General features: G+C 38.0%; 1 protein-coding gene and 1 pseudogene across 1 annotated transcript; both read right to left on the bottom strand.

Moving 5' to 3' along the window:
* Positions 1–307: 307 nt before the first annotated feature.
* Positions 308–15,082, bottom strand: LOC120165739 (annotated as a pseudogene).
* Positions 15,083–18,137: 3,055 nt separating this feature from the next.
* On the bottom strand, positions 18,138–18,940 carry LOC120165740 (histone H2AX-like). The gene is made up of 2 exons (XM_039175193.1): positions 18,661–18,940; positions 18,138–18,546 (listed from the first exon to the last, which is right to left on the bottom strand). The coding sequence occupies exons 1-2, from the start codon at positions 18,856–18,858 to the stop codon at positions 18,325–18,327; spliced, it is 420 nt and encodes a 139-aa protein (XP_039031124.1). The 5' UTR covers positions 18,859–18,940; the 3' UTR covers positions 18,138–18,324.
* Positions 18,941–19,518: the final 578 nt, after the last annotated feature.

Consider the following 19,518-nt stretch of genomic DNA (forward strand, 5'->3'; position numbering starts at 1 on the left):
TGAAGTTGCTTTGTTGTTGATCGGACACGGTGCTAAAGCTAATTTGAAGTCTCACAAAGGTATGGGGATGAGGGTTGGTTCCAACGGTTCTTCTAAGAACCATCGTTTTTATCAGAGTTGTATCGTTCAGCCTTTGCGTAATGATGAGAAGGAACGAGCTTGATTGATAATTTGCCTGTTTTGTATTTGTTTTTTCATATTTGTAGTTGTGCAATTCTGTAAATTTTCACAGTAATATGGTATTAACCGATGGCGTTACTGCTACTTTAAAACTGCTATATAGTGTAACATTAACAGTTTATAGCGCACAATGGTAAAAACTGCTATACAGTGATCCTTTGAAGAACTAATAAATAAACCGTGTATATTTTACTTACTGGTTAAAGGAAGAATCGACCTTCTCAAGTAAACATTGGACTTCAGTATCATATCTTTGTATGTTACAAGTCAACATTTTTATACCATGTTCATATATATGCAAGTGAGCCGCGATCGTGGCCAGGTTGAGGGTGACCGCGAGTTGGCGTTGGTGGTCTTTGGATATTCAGCTCCTGTGGTGCAATATAAACATAATAAAATACCGATGTAGATGCAGTGAACAAGTAGCTTTATTCATCGGTGTTTATAAGATTACCTGCATCCATTTGTCATCTGCAACCCGTTCTGGTGATGTTTCTGGGGACTGAAAGGGAGGTGGCAAGGGATGGATCAACTTTGGGACTATAAACAATCCTCTACCGACCACTAATAGAGCTCCGGCATTGTTCGCGGTACCTGGATGCATCTACTGGATTAGGCAGCAAAAAGATTAGCCTGCACTAGAATGTGGCTCAATGTGGTTTACGTACCGCAATAATTAGTTGCAGAGAAAAGAGTAATTAATTGACCCTGAGCAAATCGTTCGAATCCATCCATTACACATTCATGAGCCCTTATAATAAGTTGCAGGTTGTTTTTCTTACAGAAGTCCGTCACACGATCAGGCTGCATATGGCAACATAAATTATTCTAGGTTCATATGCATAAAAGTTCAATCACCTTAGTGCTCACAACTATAATATGGATTATGTGAGAATAAGAATGCGATAGTTCTGAAACAATAAGCATTTAATGAAATAATTTAAAAAAAAAAAACAGGAAAAGACTATCCATCGAGTAAATTCAAACTAAAAAATTCGAACCTTGGTGCCAATCATTATCAGCTCCTATAGGGGAAACGGCAATAAAAAGATTCACTGGGTTAGTTGGTCTAATGTATGCAAATCAAAGAATGAAGGGGGTTTAGGAGTTCTGAATCTAAACTTGATGATAGAGTGCTTTTAGGGAAATGGTCTTGGTGGTTTGCCAATGATAGGGATTCAGTTTGGAGGGAGGTTGTTTGTGCTAAATATAGACTGGATTCTTCAGTATTAATGCTTGACAGTAAGATTCCTCCGAAAGTATTCTGGATTTGGAGATCAGTGCTAAATAATCATTTGAAAGAAGACTATTTTGGCTCCATGTTCGGAAGCATGTGCAGTTATCAAGTTGGTGATGGTAAAACTATTCGGTTCTAGCAAGATATTTGGGCTATGGATCATCCTCTTTTAATCATTTTCCCAAGACTTTTCTATTTCCTCAAATAAGGAAGGTAAATTATTTGAATTTGGGGATTTTAGCTCTTTCGGATGGATTTGGGATGTGAAGTTTAGAAGGAAATTGAATGATTGGGTGTTCGAACAGTGGTCTAACTTGATGGCTGTAATTTCGAATTTTTCCCTATCTATGGAAATGTACTGGGGATGGGGTGTATACTATAAGATCTGGTGTTAATCTCTGTTCTTCGGATTCTTTGGGATCGGAAGAGGTCTATTTTTGGAAGAAGATCATTTGGAGGGGTCTGCTGCCTCCAAGAGTAGAGACATTTCTGTGGTAGGTTGTTCTTGGGAAGCTGGCGGTTAAGACAAAACTACTTAAAAGAGGAGTTCAGGGAATTGAAGACGTGTTATGTCCCCTATGCAAGATGGTGGATGAGTCCCCCTCTCATTTGTTTTTCTCGTGTTCGGTGGTGTGGTCTCTTTGGAATAAATTTATGAATTTTTGGAGTATCAGTTCTGTTTTTCATGTTGATGCTAAAAGCTTTCTTCTAGCTTGGGATGCTATGAAGACTAACTCACCGATATGGCCTTTTATTCCAGGGGTTGTTCTTTGGACCACTTGGAAAATTAGGAATTTTGTTGTGTTTGATGGGGGAAGTTAGATAAGGCAGAATATTTCTTCTTAGCAAGATTTAGGCTTGCTTCTAGGTTTTTAGCAAAGCATACAAAGGTTTCTATTCCTAAGGACTCTCTTATTTCAGACCCTTCCTTAGGGGACTTTTGTTCTCTCCACACTAATCAGATTGTATCGATTTTTCCTTGGTCTCCTCCTCCTAAGGGCTTTGTTAAATTAAATGTTGATGTTGCTACTACAAGGGATTGGAAGAAAAGCGGGTTAGGAGGAATTTTAAAAGATTCCTCAGGATTGACCTTAGGTTCTTTCATGGAATCTGCTGGTCCAGGACCTCCGACCTTGATGGAATTAAAAGCTATTCTAAAGGGGTTGTTGTTCTATGCATATTTTCGAGAGCGGATCATGGACCGTTTGATTATTGAGAGTGACAGCAAGGTGGCAGTGGATTGGATCAAGGAGGTTAAATTATGTCCAGATGTGTATGTGTTTTTGGTTAAAGATATTGTTCACAGGCTTAATGTCTTTGAAGGTGTTGTTAGATGGGTAAACAAGACAACCAACTTAGAGGCTGATGCCTTAGCTAAATAAGGAATAGGCTGAGTTAGTGTTGTTGTTTATGGTTGTTTTTTGGGTTTTTGTTTATGTTAGGGGGTTTCTCTTGTATCTTATGTAATTTATTATGATGAATAAAATCCTAAGGCACTCTTTTCCTCCTTCCGCTGATTAAGAAGCTTCCCTACAAGCTTCATTAATCAAGAAGAGATATTTTAACGAGGCCTGCAATCCTTATCAAAAAAAAATTATCAGCTCCTATATCTATCAAATGTAAGTACTGATAACTATTTTACACATAAAGCAATAGAATTCGTACCCCAAAAGTGACTAGACCTGGACCTCGAGCATTAGGTCTCAAACCTTCTACGCTGTCATTTTCTGTTGGATCAGACCTGACCAGGCAAATGAAAGTTGGGATTAATCTGCGGAAGAATTATATATATTAGAGTAAGGGGTTGAAAAAATGCATACCATAATAGGTCCATTAAAATAATGGATCCTGAATCCATCGTTATTGGCCGCTCAAGTTTCTCTATCTGCTCAACCAAATTTATCGATCTTCCTATGCCGCCATGCATACAAATAATTTTCTTATCGATAAGAGCAGATAGTGGAAGATAGTTAAATAGTTGTTGAACCGTGTCCATGCCCAGATACCATCATTCTTCCCCTACAGATAGATGATAATAAGCACATTTTCTTGTTAAGATAAATAATCAATCGACATATGAATGCTCATTCAGACCATTCTCTCAATGCATTCAATACGAAAACCAAAGAGTGCATTTATGTCAGCAGCCTCATGGTTTCCACGAATCAAGTGAACATTTTCAGGGTATTCAATCTGCACAATCGTAACAAACAAGATAACTAATTCAGTAAGAAACAACACAAGTCACATTCATAGTTAAACTAAGGCTCATTCGATCCCGAAGCTTACCTTAAGAGCAAGAAGCAATGTTATTGTTTCCAAGCTGTGTTGTCCTCGATCAACATAGTCTCCTAAAAATAGATAATCAATGTACCTAAAAAATAACAAAATGCAATCGAATATGAAATTTTGGAGAAAAATAGCAGAACTTGTGATAAAGTAGGAAGTAAAAGTCGTATGCCTAAAATTTCAAATATGACTGGGAGTCATCTAACTTGCACCAGTAGGGTAACTACCAAACTTACGTAATGTCTCCAGCAGTTGAAGGAAATCCATATTCATCGAATAGCCGCATTAAATCACCAAACTGTCCGTGAAGGTCACCAAAGACTTTTACAGGAGCTTTCAACTGAAGCACTGTGGGTTCTTGCACAAAAATCTGTTCAGCAGCATAACAAAGCTCACCCACTTCATATGAATCCAAGAAAAACCTCCTATTAGTGGGGGCTTTCCAGTTTCGGGGTCGAAGCAATGTAGAAATAACCTGAAAAATAAATATAACATTAAACTACAATAATTTTTTTAAATAGAAAACAAATAAATTCATTTAATACTTGCCTTTTTGTGCAAGCCTTGAGGGGACCTCTGTCTTGCAAACTTTCTGGTAGGATAGGAAAAGTCATTATTAGAGGGAATCATCCGTCTACTCTCATTCTCGAATTGATCCAAGGATAGCTGCCTAACCATCCCACCCAGGTCCCCTACAGCCTCTTTAGCAACTACAACCTGAAGTAAAAGAACCATAAGAATATTATGGATTCACGCCTAGACAGCTATTCAGACGTGTTTGTGAAATACATACAGCTCTAGAATGAAGGCGAACACCAGCCTTATTACCAATAGCATCTGAATTTGTTTCGATAGTAGGTGAACCATCAGATGCATATGTTTTCTCTGGAGAAACAGCAGATGCAGCCTGTGCAGCTTGCCAGACAGCATTAGCTGCCTCAGCTTCAGCAGCAGAAGCCTCCCTCAGTTTCTCCATCGAATTTTTGTCTATGCTATAAGATAAAGATTTACCGTCAATCAATAATCCCATAGGTGGTGCTAATAAACTCGCATGAATGAGAGAGAGAGAGAGAGAGAGAGAGAGAGAGCTTCAAGTCACACCTCATGCCCCCAGACGAGTAGAACTCTGGGATGTCATCTGAAGCTATTGTTGGCAACAAACTTAAATTAGGTTGAATAAACCTAGGGCTGGTTAAATTTGAGGCTCTCTCAGAGGTTAATATAGGAGAATTGATATCGGACTGGAATGGTGAATTTTCTGCCACTAGGAAATCATCTAAGAGTGTATCTGTGGAAAATAAAATAATTTATTATGCAATTAATCATAGCAGAAAAAAGAAAAAAAGTGAACACAAAAGGTTAAGAAAGGCAATTCAAAGTTGTTATCTATCACTGTCAAAAGCAAGGTAAAAGCAGAGATGTCATATAGCGGCGAGAGTATGTGTGCATATCGGGTACACAAAATTCTAATGCATACGAGCGTGAGATTGCATTGGCTCGAGAGTTAGAAGTCACATGAACCTACAATGCAGTTCTCAATACTAGACCATATCGGTGCTGATCCTTACTTACAATTCTATTTATGGTATCTACATCGTCAATGCTCACTGCAGACTTTACCTTAATTTGTCTTCTACTTCTATGTTAACTAGCCAAAATGAAACCAGTTCACAGTTACAAGTCCATTTACACAACTTTCAGAAAAGACATTAACATCATTACCTCCTCTAAGGCCACCATAAATATATATTCGAGCACCAACAGAAGCAGATGCATGGCGACAACGACGCATAAGTTCCAAAGAAGGATCATCTTCAGCATGTCCCTTAGCATTCATTGAGGAAGTAGCAAGTCCATTCCTGTCCAGCCATACTCCAGCAGTGGTATCCAGTACTATAAAACAAAGAACATAGAGAAGAAACTTTAGATATACAACACACACTTCAGACAATTACTTCAAGAAGGCATGCAGAAGCTTACCTGCAATAGCAGCTTCACCTTCTATAGCACGTCCTCCTCTAAGTGCACCTCCAGTAACATGCAATCGTGCACCAACAAAAACCTAGTAGCAAGCAAATATCAGGTTGGCTGTTTTTAGAAGAACAAAGGTGTCATAGGCCTATTGAAATTGTCTTATGTTCTTAACTACTATATTCAATAGTCTTGATTTCTACTTACAGCAGCATGCTGATACCTTGGTGAAGGGGAGACTCCAGGGGCAACAGTCCACTCCCACTGACCATTCCTATGCATAAGCAGTCCATATGCATCTGCCAAAGGCTGTAAAAGTACATATGTGAACACATTTAGGAAGAAGAAAAATTCTATATTCTTCTAATCTGAATACAGCCTTTTTAAAGAATAGCAGAAAAATGAAAAAGGAAATAATCTTTAGAAATTAGCCTATCCCTAAAAAATAGTAATTAGATTATGGCTAATAGTACAAGGAAATTCCTAGAACTAAAAGGAAATTCCTAGAACAAAGGTAGAAAATCTGCTTAATTTAAGGAATTCCAACACTCTCCCTCAAGCTGGAGTGTAGATGTTAATCAAACCCAGCTTGCCCATAATTTCTTCGAACCTTTTTCTGCTCAAGCTTTTGGTTAACACGTGTGCTACCTTTTGTCTTGTAGGTAGATATAAAACACAAACTTCCCCTTTGTTAATTTTCTCCGTAATAAAGTGGCGATCAATTTCCAAATGCTTGGTACGATCATGGTGTACAGGGTTATGAGCTATGCTAACTGCCGCCTGGTTGTCACAGTATAATGTTACAGGTTTTGTATAGGATAATTTTAGTTCTCCCATTAGTCGTTGTAACCACATTCCTTCACATATACCGTGGGAGAGAGCTCGATACTCAGATTCAGCACTGCTGCGTGCCACAACAGATTGCTTTTTACTCCTCCATGTCTAAGATTACCCAAACATAAATGCAGTAACCGCTTGTGGAGCGCCTGTCATTAACAACACCTGCCCAATCTGCATCAGTATAGACTTCTATGCTTCGATTTACATCTTTCTTGAAATACAACCCCTTACTAGGAGTCCCTTTTAAGTATCTCAATATCCTGTAGTCAACTTCCAAATGTTTCTCCCTAGGGGCATGCATAAATTGACTAATAACACTTACTCCAAAAAGCTATGTCTGGAAAAGTGTGAGGAAGATAGATAAGTTTTCCCACTAACCGTTGATATCTCCCCCTATCTACCTCTTCTCCATCCTTATCAGTTCCTAATTTAATGTTGGGTTCCATAGGAATCTCGGCTGGTTTGCAACCCAACAGTCCGACTTCATAAAGTAGATCAAAAACATACTTTCTTTGAGAGATTGAAATACCTGTCTTTGACATTGCTATCTCCATTCCAAGAAAATATCTAAGATTCCCCAAGTCTTTAAGTTAAACTCAAGACTTAAGAACTCTTTTAGTCTTTCAATTTCAATAGAATCATCTCCTGTCAATATTATGTCATCTACATATACAATGAGAATACAACACTTCCCATTATCCGAGTGTTTGTAGAATAAGGTGTGATCAGCTTGACCATGAATATAATGTTTACTAGTCATGGCTTTGGAAAAACAATTAAACGAAGCCCTAGGGGATTGCTTTAGTCCATACAAGGACTTCTTCAACTTACATACTTGGCCCTTGCTTCCTTCGAATCCGGGCGGAAAATCCATGTACACTTCTTTGTTTAATTCTCCATTGAGAAAAGCGTTTTTTACATCCAATTGGATCAAAGGCCATTCTAAATTAACAGCAATTGAGAGAAGCACTCGAATAGTATTCAGTTTGGCCACTGGTGCAAATGTTTCCTCATAGTCCAACCCATATGTTTGAGTGAAACCCCTAGCCACAAGTCTAGCCTTGTATCGATCAATGCTCCCATCTGGTTTAAATTTTTAGTGAAAATCCACTTACAACCCACTATCTTCTTCCCAGTAAGTATTTTAGATATTTCCCAATTTTCATTTTCTTCAAGAGCCTTTATTTCTTCCAACACAGCTTGCCTCTAATTGGTTGACCTAAGAGCCTCTTCTATGTTCTTTGGAGTTTCTACAGAGTCAACATTAGAAACAAAGACATTGTAGGATTTAGACAAGTTTCCATAGGATACAAACTGAGAAATGGGATGTTGAGTGCAACTCCTAGTGCCCTTTCTTACTGCAATTGGAAGATAGATGGAAGGTGAAGGAGGTGAGACTTCTTCCTCAGGGCAGTCCATGGGTAAAGATGGCATTGGCACTGCTGTTTTAGTCTCTGACAGCTGATGTTTCCAAGAGTATACACGAAGCCGCTGAGTTTTTTCTTTTTGTTTTTCGGAATGAGAGGGATGTTTTTCTTTACTAGTATGGTTAATCACCCTTGTTTCTTGTTGTTGCACTGTAAAGGTAGGAAAAACAGGGTCTAAAGCAGAATTACAGTGGCTGTAGGATTTTCAGCAGATTTTGTAGTGGTGGTAGGGCTGATAGAGTTTTGAGGTATAATGAGAAGATTGTTCAAGGTCTCATCTTCGCTAAATATCTCCCCTTGAAGATGAGGGGCTAAAAAATATGGCTCGTTTTCGAAGAAAGTAACATCAAGGGACACAAACATCCGGTGTAAGGTTGGAGAGTAGAACTTGTACCCTTTTTGTGTAGGTGAATAACCAATAAAGACACAAGTGTGGGCTCTAGGATCAAGTTTAGATCGGTTAGGTTGATGGTTGTGAACAAATGCTTTGCAACCAAAAGTTTTGGTTGGGAGATTAAGAACACGAAACAAGGGAAATTATTATTATTTTTTTGATAGAAGTTGGAGGTCTCATTAAAAACTCCCTTCGTATTCGTTCACATACTAAAAGTATGTTAACGAACAGTGGAAGGAAGAAAAGAGTACCTCAGATTTTATTAATATAATACCCGATACAAAAGACACCACGGAATATCCTCTCATGGTGTTGTACACCATTACAACAAAAACCTTAACCTCATAAAACCTCTTCCAAAGCCACAGTCAAATCACCTTACTACTAATTACACCACCAACAATAGTAATAAAACAAAGCGACAGAACATAATACAAAATGAAAGCAACACCTACAACCATATAGACTAAAATAAAACCACAAATGAAGAGACGAGATCTAATGAGACTTGTATTCTTCAGGAGCCTAAGAGTTTGGTTTGAATGAAGGTTCTATCTCATGCACCATGACCTTGAAGAAATTGTCACCAACCTTCAATTCAACCATCGAATCAATTCTCCATCAGCCTTTGTTAGGACTTGAATTTTAGCCCGATCAAAGGATGATTGAGATTGACAACTTTCGTCGATAGCCAATAAAAGACCCCACTTATCAGCAATGTTCTTGAAAGTATTCCAATTCCATGCGTGAAAAGGAACACCCTCGCAAACTAGCCATACTCGACGACACTCCATTACCAAACTCTCTGACCAAGCTTCGACTATGGAGAACCACTCTGCGAGAATCTTTGATTTGTCGTTCTTTACACTTCTCAATGAAGCATTGTCTTCGAAAATCATTAAAATCGCATTACCAACAGCTCTCATTAATGTGAAGCCAGTGAGACCCTTCGATTGCATTTGTCTAGCGAGATGACCAATTTTAACAAAGTCCTTGCACTACCCCACTAGACAATTGCTCAACACCTGGAGTTTTTTCTTCATCTATAACATCTTCAACTTTATAATGATTCTTACTCGAATCATCTTCCATCCCAGACTTACGAAGAATACTTGTCGATGACTTTCTCCAATATGAATGACGAGGTTTGAATTTAGCGAAAGAAACACCAATTTTGCTGCCGTCGATACGAGAGCCATTCATTTTAGAGATCGTTCTCCTTGCTTCTTCGAATGATGCGAAGCGAATAAAACCAAAACGAACTCCTTTTGAATTCCTTTTATTTGGAATAAAAGCATCAAGTACCCGGCCATGAGAGCAAAATAAAGATCCAAACCTCTTCTAATGGATCTTCTCTGGTAAATTATCAATAAATAACGTGAAGCATCCAGACTTGTCATTGATGCAACCCTTTGTAGTGGACTCCCCGGATCCATCTTGGACAGCAACTGCGGTAGACTTTTCAACATAACACCCAGATTTATCATGCACATGAATACTTGGAGACGCTCCAGGAGCTGGATTTGGCACAGGCAAAACCGGAGGAACAGGATGACAACTATAAATGTCCACTGCAACAGAATCAGTACCCATTCCTTTTTTAACAACCATATTTTTCTTTGCCATCTCAATGTGCAAAAGAGACTTCAACTTGGCATCAAAAAACCATCTCCTGAAGGGTATCTTTGGAAGCAACAGCAAATTTTGCAATAGAGAATAGAGCGAAACCCTTGGGCTCTTTTCCCTTGAAGCTCACTTGCGAGGCTTCAAAACCTGGAAGCCATCTCAGCAAGTTTTGCAGCTCTCTCTCTTTGACATCTGTACGCAGACCCGAAATGAAGATGGTACGAACCTTGTCATGATGAGAATGATGAGTAGGCGAAGAAGGCGAGGCTGCAGAGGACGGAGGAGCTATGACCGGGGGTCTCTTCTGGTTACACGGGAGGATTCCTTCACCCGACATTAGAGGAAATCTCAGTGACTTGACGTAAAATCCCTGTCGCGCGCCCGGCGATGGAGAATGTTTGACTGGCCGGCGAAGAAGAGAAGGATGGTAGGGATAAAGAGAGTCGGACAGGAAGGTCCTGAGCCTTCGAAAAGGAGGAACAACGTAAACTTCCTTCTACCAAACCCTCAGACTTAAACGCGATCGTGAAAATCAGATACTGCCTTCAACAAAACTCTCAGACGTGGATTAGATCGGGGGAATCGCTTAGCAGAACCTTGGCTTGTTCTGATAAGTCGAACCGGTCAAAGGCAGACTCACGGGGGAATGGAAGCAAGACTGAACGCCAGAACAGAAAAGGAAAAGATCGCAAGTAAAAGACGAGCCCGAAGGTCATACGATGAACTGACGACGGCCGACGGCAAAAACGGTAAATAACGGCGATCAGATCTGCGCCGAAAGAAAGACTTTCTCGAAAATCCAAACTCAAAAAAGAAAACAGAGTGAGGAGACGATCTTCCTGATGAAAAATGGTGACGAACGGATGATGAAAAGTGGCGGCGGACGGCGGATGTCAGATGGCAGACGGCGGCCGGAAGACAATGATGAAAGACTTGGGCGAGCGGCGATGGAAAAAGATGAGATGAAATGATGGATGAAAAATAAAAGACGCCTTGAACCAAGAGAGAAGCGGGAGCTTCTCTCACTAGGTTTGAAATTCAAAAAAGTTTAAAAAAAGTAAGGGAAATTATTTTTGAAGAGTATGTAAAGGTGTTTCTCCCCATAAATACTTTGGTACACCCATAGTAAACATAAGGGCACGAGCCACGGCTACAAGGTGTCTGTTTTTCCTCTCGAAAACCCCGTTTGTTGAGGAGTGTCAGGACAAGAACTTTGATGTATGATTCCTTACTCAGAAAGATAAGGACTTAGGATAGAATTAAAGTACTCTCTCCCATTATCAATTCTAAGGGAGTGAATTTTGTAATTGAACTAGGTTCGAATCATTGAATGAAAATTTTGGAAGACTCTAGAGATTTCAGTTTTTTCTTTTAGGAGATAGACCCAACTCTAGTGTGTTCATCAATGAAAGTTATGAACCACCTAGCCCCTGTGATGTTTTTTTACTAGTCTGGCTCCCCATAAATCACTGTGAATTAAAGAGGAAGGTTGAGATTGACATAAGGTTTCAAAGGATAAGGGACACGAGTATGTTTAGACAGTTGGCAAACTTCACAATTCAAGGAACTTATTTTCTTATTTAGAAATAGTAGAGGAAACAATTTCTTCAAGTACATGAAATTCGGGTGTCCTAGTCTACGGTGTCATAGCATGATAAAATCTTCTTTTGATGTAGATAAGGCCATCCCTTCTTGTGAACTGTTTTTGTTCCAAACATATAAGCCATCATTAATTTTAGCAGTGCCAATCATCTTCCTCGATTCCTGTTCCTGAACCACACAACCGAAAGCAAAAAATTCAGCAAGTACTTTTTCATCCTTGGAAAGCTTGCTAATTGAGAGTAAATTACAAGAAAGATTTGGAACATGTAAAACTTTATCAATGGAAAATTTTCAGTAAGTCTAACTGTTCCCATTACAGCCACCGACGAGTAAGATCCATCAGCTATGCGAATGATCATGACAAGACAAATATGTGTGAAACAAACTTAGATTACTTGTCATGTGGTTGGATGCACCCGAGTCTAGTATCCAGAAAGGTTCATGTGTAGTATTTAAGGCAATACCTTGAATAGCTAGTGACCCACTGGCTGTAGGAGTCCCAAGTAGTTTATGAAGTGCCTCAAGTTGAGTTTTGGGTAGCCGAACAGCCTGAGCATCTTCTTCAGTAGTAGATATTGTTGCCTTGTTTTCTTTCTGGTATTTTCCAGGATAGCCATCGTTTATAGGAAAACTAAAAAAAATTTTGAAAGAGAGATGAGAGACGAATGAGTAGGATCGAATGAATCCTAAAGCTCTTGATACCATGAACACATTTAGGAAGAAGAAAAATTCTATATTCATCTAATCTGAATATAACCTTTTTAAAGAATAGCAGAAAAATTAAAAAGGAAATAATCTCTAGAAATTAGCCTATCCCTAAAAAAATAGTAATTAGATTATGGCTAATAGTACAAGGAAATTCCTAGAACTAAGGTAGAAAATCTACTTAATTTAAGGAATTCCAACAATATGTAATCAATAAATTCGAAAACAGAAACTCACCCCCCAGGGAGACAATTTAGAATAGTTCGGAGAGGAAATCATATTATTCAGTCTAATAGCTACCAGGCTAGATACATACTATTCGAAGTAACAAAACTTGAACATCAAAACTTTATGTCAAGTATTATCACATAATTTGTTTTTGAAGTGTTACAAGTACAATTACAAAAACAATCACAATTACAATTAATACTACAATCCGAATAACTACAACCAAAATCTATCATTAAAACACACTGATAAACGGAATATATTCGGGCCTAGACTAGAATAATCTGAACCTGCACCTGGTGAGACTTAAACTAGCATAAAGCAGGACTTGAACCCACAAATGATATTTTCACATGCCAAAACTTGGGATCTCAAAATTCTTGTGGCCTCAATCTTGTCATTAGAACACAGACTAATTAATAGTGGTTATAATAAACGACCTTTGATTTTAACAGCTCATACAAAAAAAAATTATGAAAGTATCCCTTTTTAACCTGATAAGTTCAGCAAAAAATTGTAACGTGGAAATAAAACATATATTAAATGAGAGCAGATCATACCGCTCCAGAAGAGTCTCTTCCACCACAAAGCAAAAACATGCCATCTGAGCGGGCACTAGCGGTAGCATAACTATAGAGATATTATAAATAATGGGAACAATTAGAAAACACATTATGGAAATATAGATACATTAATAGCCTGTATACCATTAACAATAAGCAAGCTCACATTCTAGCAGATGGCCCATCACCTTCAGGATTTAACCTCTCCCATACATATGGTTTCTGTCCAGTATCCAGACTCCAGGCATCAGAAAGGACTCTTTTTCCTATTTAAAAATAAAAGAAAATAAGAGCAATGTTGCTCAGATTTCAACGCAATCAAACAAACAACACCATGAGAAAATCATGAGACAAACATGAAAACCTACAAAATTCACCATTCTTCAATCTGAGTTACCACATAGTAAGACAGGCAATGTCTTACCACATAGTAAGACAGACAATGTCTTACCACATAGTAGTACGGATAAAAATACTTTTGAACACTTTATTAAAGTAGCCATGTTCGACCTAGCAAACTAACTTCTATACGGATTCAAGAGAAAGAAGATGTTGCCTATAGCTAATGAAGATCGAGGAGAGTAATTAAGAAGGTGAATAAATTGACCAAGACAACAGGTTTATTTCTATTTCTTCATTGAACTCTATGCATTTTGGTCTCTTCTACAAAAGTAACCAAAGAATACAGCCAGAAAAGTGAAATGTCATACCGTCATTGCCGCTTACAATGACAAGATATCTCTGGGCAACCAAATCCATAACATGGCCATAGCGAGGTCCAGGTCCCTGCCCTTGCATCACCACTCTAGCCAAAGAAAACCCGCCAAAACGATTAAGAAAATTCAGATTATAATGGAACAACAATTTACAATTAGGAATTTTCAAAAGCCAAACAACCGAACCTCACCTATGCCACTTAAACTTATCATTGGTCAGATCAAGGACATGCAGATCATCAGTAGAATGCCCTGCTGGACCAATTCCACCCTAGCCAACAGAAGCAAACAACTATTTAGAAAGACCAATCCACACAAAAAAAAAAAAAAACTGATGAAAGTAGCAATCTTTAGCGACCATTCTGCAGTTTCTGTTCACCTGAAACACGACCATAGTGCCGACGGCAGTAGCTGCATGAGCAGCCCTAGGCGAAGGTGGCTCCCCAGCTGGTCTGATTCTGCACAATTGAATAAAAACAGTCCAAGCAATCAACTAAAATTTCCAGCTCGAACAAAAAGTCCCTTAAGATCACAAGGAAAAAGAAAAGAATAATCACCTTGTCCACTTTCTAGTAAGTACATCGTAGGAATGAACCGAATTCGTAACATCCGCCAATCCTAACAGGCCCCAGAAAAAAAAGGAAAAATTACGATAAAGAAACCAAATTTCAAGTATAAACAACAATCCACAGAGAGAAAGAAGCCAACTGATTCCGGGAGCAGAAGAGGAAGCGCCGCCCTCGATGGCGGTGGTACCACCGAAGAGAATAAGTCTAGGACCGTGCGTCTTAGTAGCAGCGACAGAGGTTAGAGTGTGACTACACCGAGGACCAGGAGCATCCTCATCGGAGTCCCAAAAAGTCTCCAAAGTCCGATAAGTGGGAGCCGGCTGCAGCCACTGCTTCGAACCCATCACGGACCCAACTCCTAAGCCCCTAACCTGCTCTTTTTCTTCCGCTTTCTAATTCTTTTCCGGGGTGTTTCAGGGAAATTAAATTGCTTTTTTCATGCATAATAAAGGGTATGAAACTAAAACTTTATGAACTTAACTTTCTGCTGGTTGGATTCATTCTCCGAGTTGGAATATGGCAATCTGTTCACTGTTGGATTTGAACCTCAAACTTCCCTTTCTATTCCTCAAGGATAAAATCGCAACGATGGGTTCTAGAATGGGATTTGTTGAAATGAAACCCGGCGGCTCGACTCGGTCTATGCTTCAGTTTCCGTGAAGCTTCTTCCTCCTTCCTGATTGATTTGCTCGTCACTTTGACACGTTTGAAGAAATACTTTTACCAGTTTCTTCGAAGTTTTTGCCAGTAGCCACGTGTTTTAGTGTGAAGAATAGAGGTTTTTCTACAACAATTCTTCCTTTTTTTAACTTGTCTTTGAAAAGCTGTATCAAAAATCAATTTTTTGAGAGAAATGGTATTCAATGATCTTATTCACAAAATAATTTATAGAAGACCAAGCAAATTCCTTTATTTCAAAACCCTAATGATTTACCTTGCAATAATCTGAGTCATGGTTGGACCGTATGATTCATTAAATCTCAAACCCATTTTACTTGCACATAATTTATACCAGAATGTCAAAGTTGATAATTATGTTTCACACACAAAAAGGTTCATCGTATTCTCACAACTCACTCCCTGCAATTCTTCTCACACCAAAAGGTACATTAACTGCGTATGTAATGGTAGTTCCACATCAACAAAACTTACAGTTGTGCCTGCCTCAGCATGCTGACCAACTGGATACCTACCTTTACTAGAAACATTCTAGTTTAAAAAAGCATGCATGGACAACTAAGAATTAGCAAGAGAATTCCCATTGATACAACTGGCAATTAAATTATACACGACTTTTAGCATAAAAACACTTTTCCCCATCTCTAATCCGACTCGTTTAAAAGTATGAAAATGATGGGTAAACCCCCATCAGAGAAAAACTTTGCTTCATAATTATGTTTCCTACCTAACCAGAATGACCATTCCATGCCCACACAAGTATTCCTCAGGCTTCCCTAGACCCTCGATCATACTTAGGAACTAGATACCTATAATTGCAAAACGAAATATGAGCATAACGCTTGAAAACAAAAATAACCAGCATAAATAGGCTTGAGATAGACTTGCCAGAAAGAAGTTATATTACTAAAGAAAAAAAACCCGATGAAGGATTAGAATTCCAATTTGTTGGATACAGGGCAGGAGGTAGCAGAGCATGAGATCTTTTACAGCAAAAAAATAATAATAAATAAATAAAAGAGAAAGGCACTGGAGATGCAGGGGATCAAACCCTTGTACCTCTCGCATGCAAAGCGATCGCTCTACCATTTGAGCAACATACGTAATTGTTAAAGTAGTTTTAATAGTTTTTGTTGGTTTATTATAAATCTCTTTGAAAATCTTATTCTGATTTTGATCAACTACACGATTCAGTCAATCTTAAAACATCAAAGGCAATGCTGGGTAAACCCAGGCTTAACTGAAAGAGCGGAAAACTATTGCAAAATGAAAGGAAAATAGAATATGAAAAGTCTTGTTCTATATTTATTCGTTTGATGCTATGAACCAGAATGCGGCATTTCAATTCACACAACCTATATTTAAACATTTTTAAAATAAACAATTTAAGATTTGAGAATATCATAATAAAAATTTGTTGATTTTAATATTTAGATTTGATAAAGGTTACCTTGGGACACCAATTTTTTTTTTTTTTTTGAGTTGATAAAAATTTAAAAATTTTCAACAATCACAATATTTATATTTTCGTCTATATTTTTTATAAGTTTAAATAAATTCTTTCTAATATATTTAATTTCTCAAGCTTTTTCTATACCAAGATTCATCATTAGAATTTCATTCACTCTCATTTTTAGATAAGTTGGTACTAATTTACTCTTCTTTCAACAATATTTATTGAAAAGCATATTATGAATATGCATTTTCTTCGTGAAGGTATATTTAAAACCTGACCATGCTAAGTTGCCACAATTCAGATTGATAGACCACAAGGCATAATTAAAGGCTAAAATGAAAAGGAAATCCTTTTCACTTCGAACTTAATCTACAAGTAACCAAATGTTATCAGAATTGGTTTAGGAAAGCTCATGCAAACCCTGAACTGAAGTGCTTCCTACTATTACTGAACCAAGGCTCACCACCTTATAATGAGTGTGATCAAAGGCCAAGACACAAGAGAACAGTTCCCCTTTTCATCTTTCTTATCAAGCAAACTAAACTAAAGCCCCCTAAGTATGTGGATTACTCCCAAACATAAACAAGGATCGAGTATGATGCGCAAAAAGACATCAAAATGGACACTGATCTTGACTTTGAGAAGGTACCAACCACTAAGCTAAACATCTGATAACGCAAGAATCAAAGCTAACCATGAAAATTCCTCGCTTTTCCCTTGAGCCTTAGCATACTGAGGAACTAAATATAAGCATAGCGCTTGGAAACAAAAAGAACCAACCAAAACACATAATGGGATTGAGAAAGTGGATGGGGGGAGGGGGAATTGTAAATTTTGGAAGACTTGTCAGAAAGTAATTATTACTAGAGAAAACCCCAGATTTATAAAGGATAAGAGTTCCAATTTGTTGATACATGAGGATCAGCATGAGGATGGACAAACCTAAACGAGCATGAAACTCTCAAATTGACAGCAGAAGAACTACATTCCTCATAACTGTAGACCTTAGCAAATGTTGGCGGGTAAGCATAGCGCTTGGAAACAAAAGAACCAACCAAAACATAATGGGATGAGAAAGTGGATGGGGGGGGGGGAATTGTAAATTTTGGAAGACTTGTCAGAAAGTAATTATTACTAGAGAAAAACCCCAGATTTATAAAGGATAAGAGTTCCAATTTGTTGGATACATGAGGATACAGCATGAGGATGGACAAACCTAAACAGAGCATTGAAACTCTCAAATTGAGAGCAGAAGAACCTACATTCCTCATAACTTGTAGACCTTAGCAAATGTTGGCGGGAAATTCCTTAATCTCGTCGTATATATATAAGATTAAAAACGATGCTTCTAGACTCTGTAACGAACATCCATTTGATTTTTTTTACAGAAAAATTAAAACCAAAAATGGAGATGCTGGATCAACCCTGTATCTCTCAGATGCAAAGCAAACACTCTGCCATTTGAGCTACATCCACAATCGATGAAATTGCTTAAAAAAGTACATTTGTCATTATATCTCAGAAAAATCTAAATATTATTTATAGTCAACTATACAATTCGACTTATAACACCAAACACATCGAAGGCAAATGCAAGGTAAATCAAGGCTTAACTGAAAGAATGGAAAAGTACTGCAAAATGAAAGGAAAATAGAATATGAAATTCTTGTTTTGTATTATTGGTTTGATGCTATGAACAAGAATGTAGCATTTCAATTCGCACAACCTATATGCTATATTTAACAAAAGCAAAAAGCACCCAAAATCAAAATTATGGTGGATCAGTTGAACCCAACGACAGCAGACCCTCTCACACGACCCCTATAAAACGAAAGAAAAGCGTCTAAAATTCTTGTGAAGCCGAGCCAATATCGCCCTTTCCCTTACCACTCTTCTTCGGCAACAGATTCTGGTGAATGTTGGGCAAAACGCCACCGTTTGCAATTGTAACAGTCCCCAAAAGTTTGCTCAACTCTTCATCATTCCTCACGGCCAGTTGGATGTGCCTCGGAACAATACGGTTCTTCTTGTTATCCCTAGCCGCGTTTCCAGCGAGTTCAAGAACCTGCAACCACAAGTTTTTATACCCAAACAGTCAAATTTCTTCCCATTTGTATTCGTTTAGGTCCGAAAGGAAATTACGATGAAAAGGGAATGTTTAAAAATATAGGGCGCGGACCTCAGCAGCGAGGTACTCAAGGACGGCGGAGAGGTAGACGGGGGCACCGGCACCAACGCGATCAGCGTATTTTCCGGCTTTAAGGAAGCGGGCGATACGGCCAACGGGGAACTGGAGGCCAGCTTTCTGAGATCGGGAAACAGCTTTGGAGGATTTGGGCTTGCCTCTGCCCCCCTTTTTTGATCCTGGAGAGCTCATATTCGTTTAAACTCTAGATTACTTGTGTTAGGAATGATTTGGGATTATAGAGAAATTCGGTTTTAGCGTTTCTTTGTAACGATGATGGATGATCAATTGGAGAAGAAGCACAAAAGGGTTCGTTTATAAAGCGAGTGTCAAACTGGCTTGCGAGTTTTCATTGGTTCAGAGAGGGGAGCCACGGATTGCCGACGTGGAAATTACAATAATTGATTTTATTACCTTTTAATTTTGATTTTAATCTTCTATGCGGCTGAATATTCAATTTTAATTTTATATAATTGATATATTATTTTTATAATGTTATTGATATATTCATTCTTATTTGAAAATTTTAGTTAAATGATTGAATAAAATTTTGAAAACATTATTATGCAACATGACTTTCGTAACACTTATTTCTCGTATACGTTTTTGTACACGAGACGTAGATGTCACCTACCTTTTAAAACGTTTATGCACTTGAAAATCAGTAAAATTTAGTTTCTTTAAATAAAATGGTTTAATAAATAAATAAAATTCTACTATAACATGTGTCAAAATCCATATTAAAACAATATGAATTCTTTTTACACGTATACATGCCAACTAGAAATTTAAAACAATAGTATGTCATTACTGATACCGTTAAGTAATAAGAATCATCACACGTTAAATATA

The sequence above is a fragment of the Hibiscus syriacus genome, unplaced genomic scaffold (assembly GCF_006381635.1).
Source record: "Hibiscus syriacus cultivar Baekdansim isolate YM2019G1 unplaced genomic scaffold, ASM638163v2 tig00111594_pilon, whole genome shotgun sequence".
Classification (NCBI taxonomy): Eukaryota; Viridiplantae; Streptophyta; class Magnoliopsida; order Malvales; family Malvaceae; genus Hibiscus; species Hibiscus syriacus.

Bases quoted from the DNA above. Each gene is read 5' to 3' on its own strand.
- LOC120165740 (XM_039175193.1), bottom strand. From the start codon at position 18,858: ATGAGCTCTCCAGGATCAAAAAAGGGGGGCAGAGGCAAGCCCAAATCC. The intron at 18,547-18,660 runs GTCCGCGCCCTA...TTGTGGTTGCAG, and splicing joins TTGAGTACCTCGCTGCTGAG to GTTCTTGAACTCGCTGGAAA.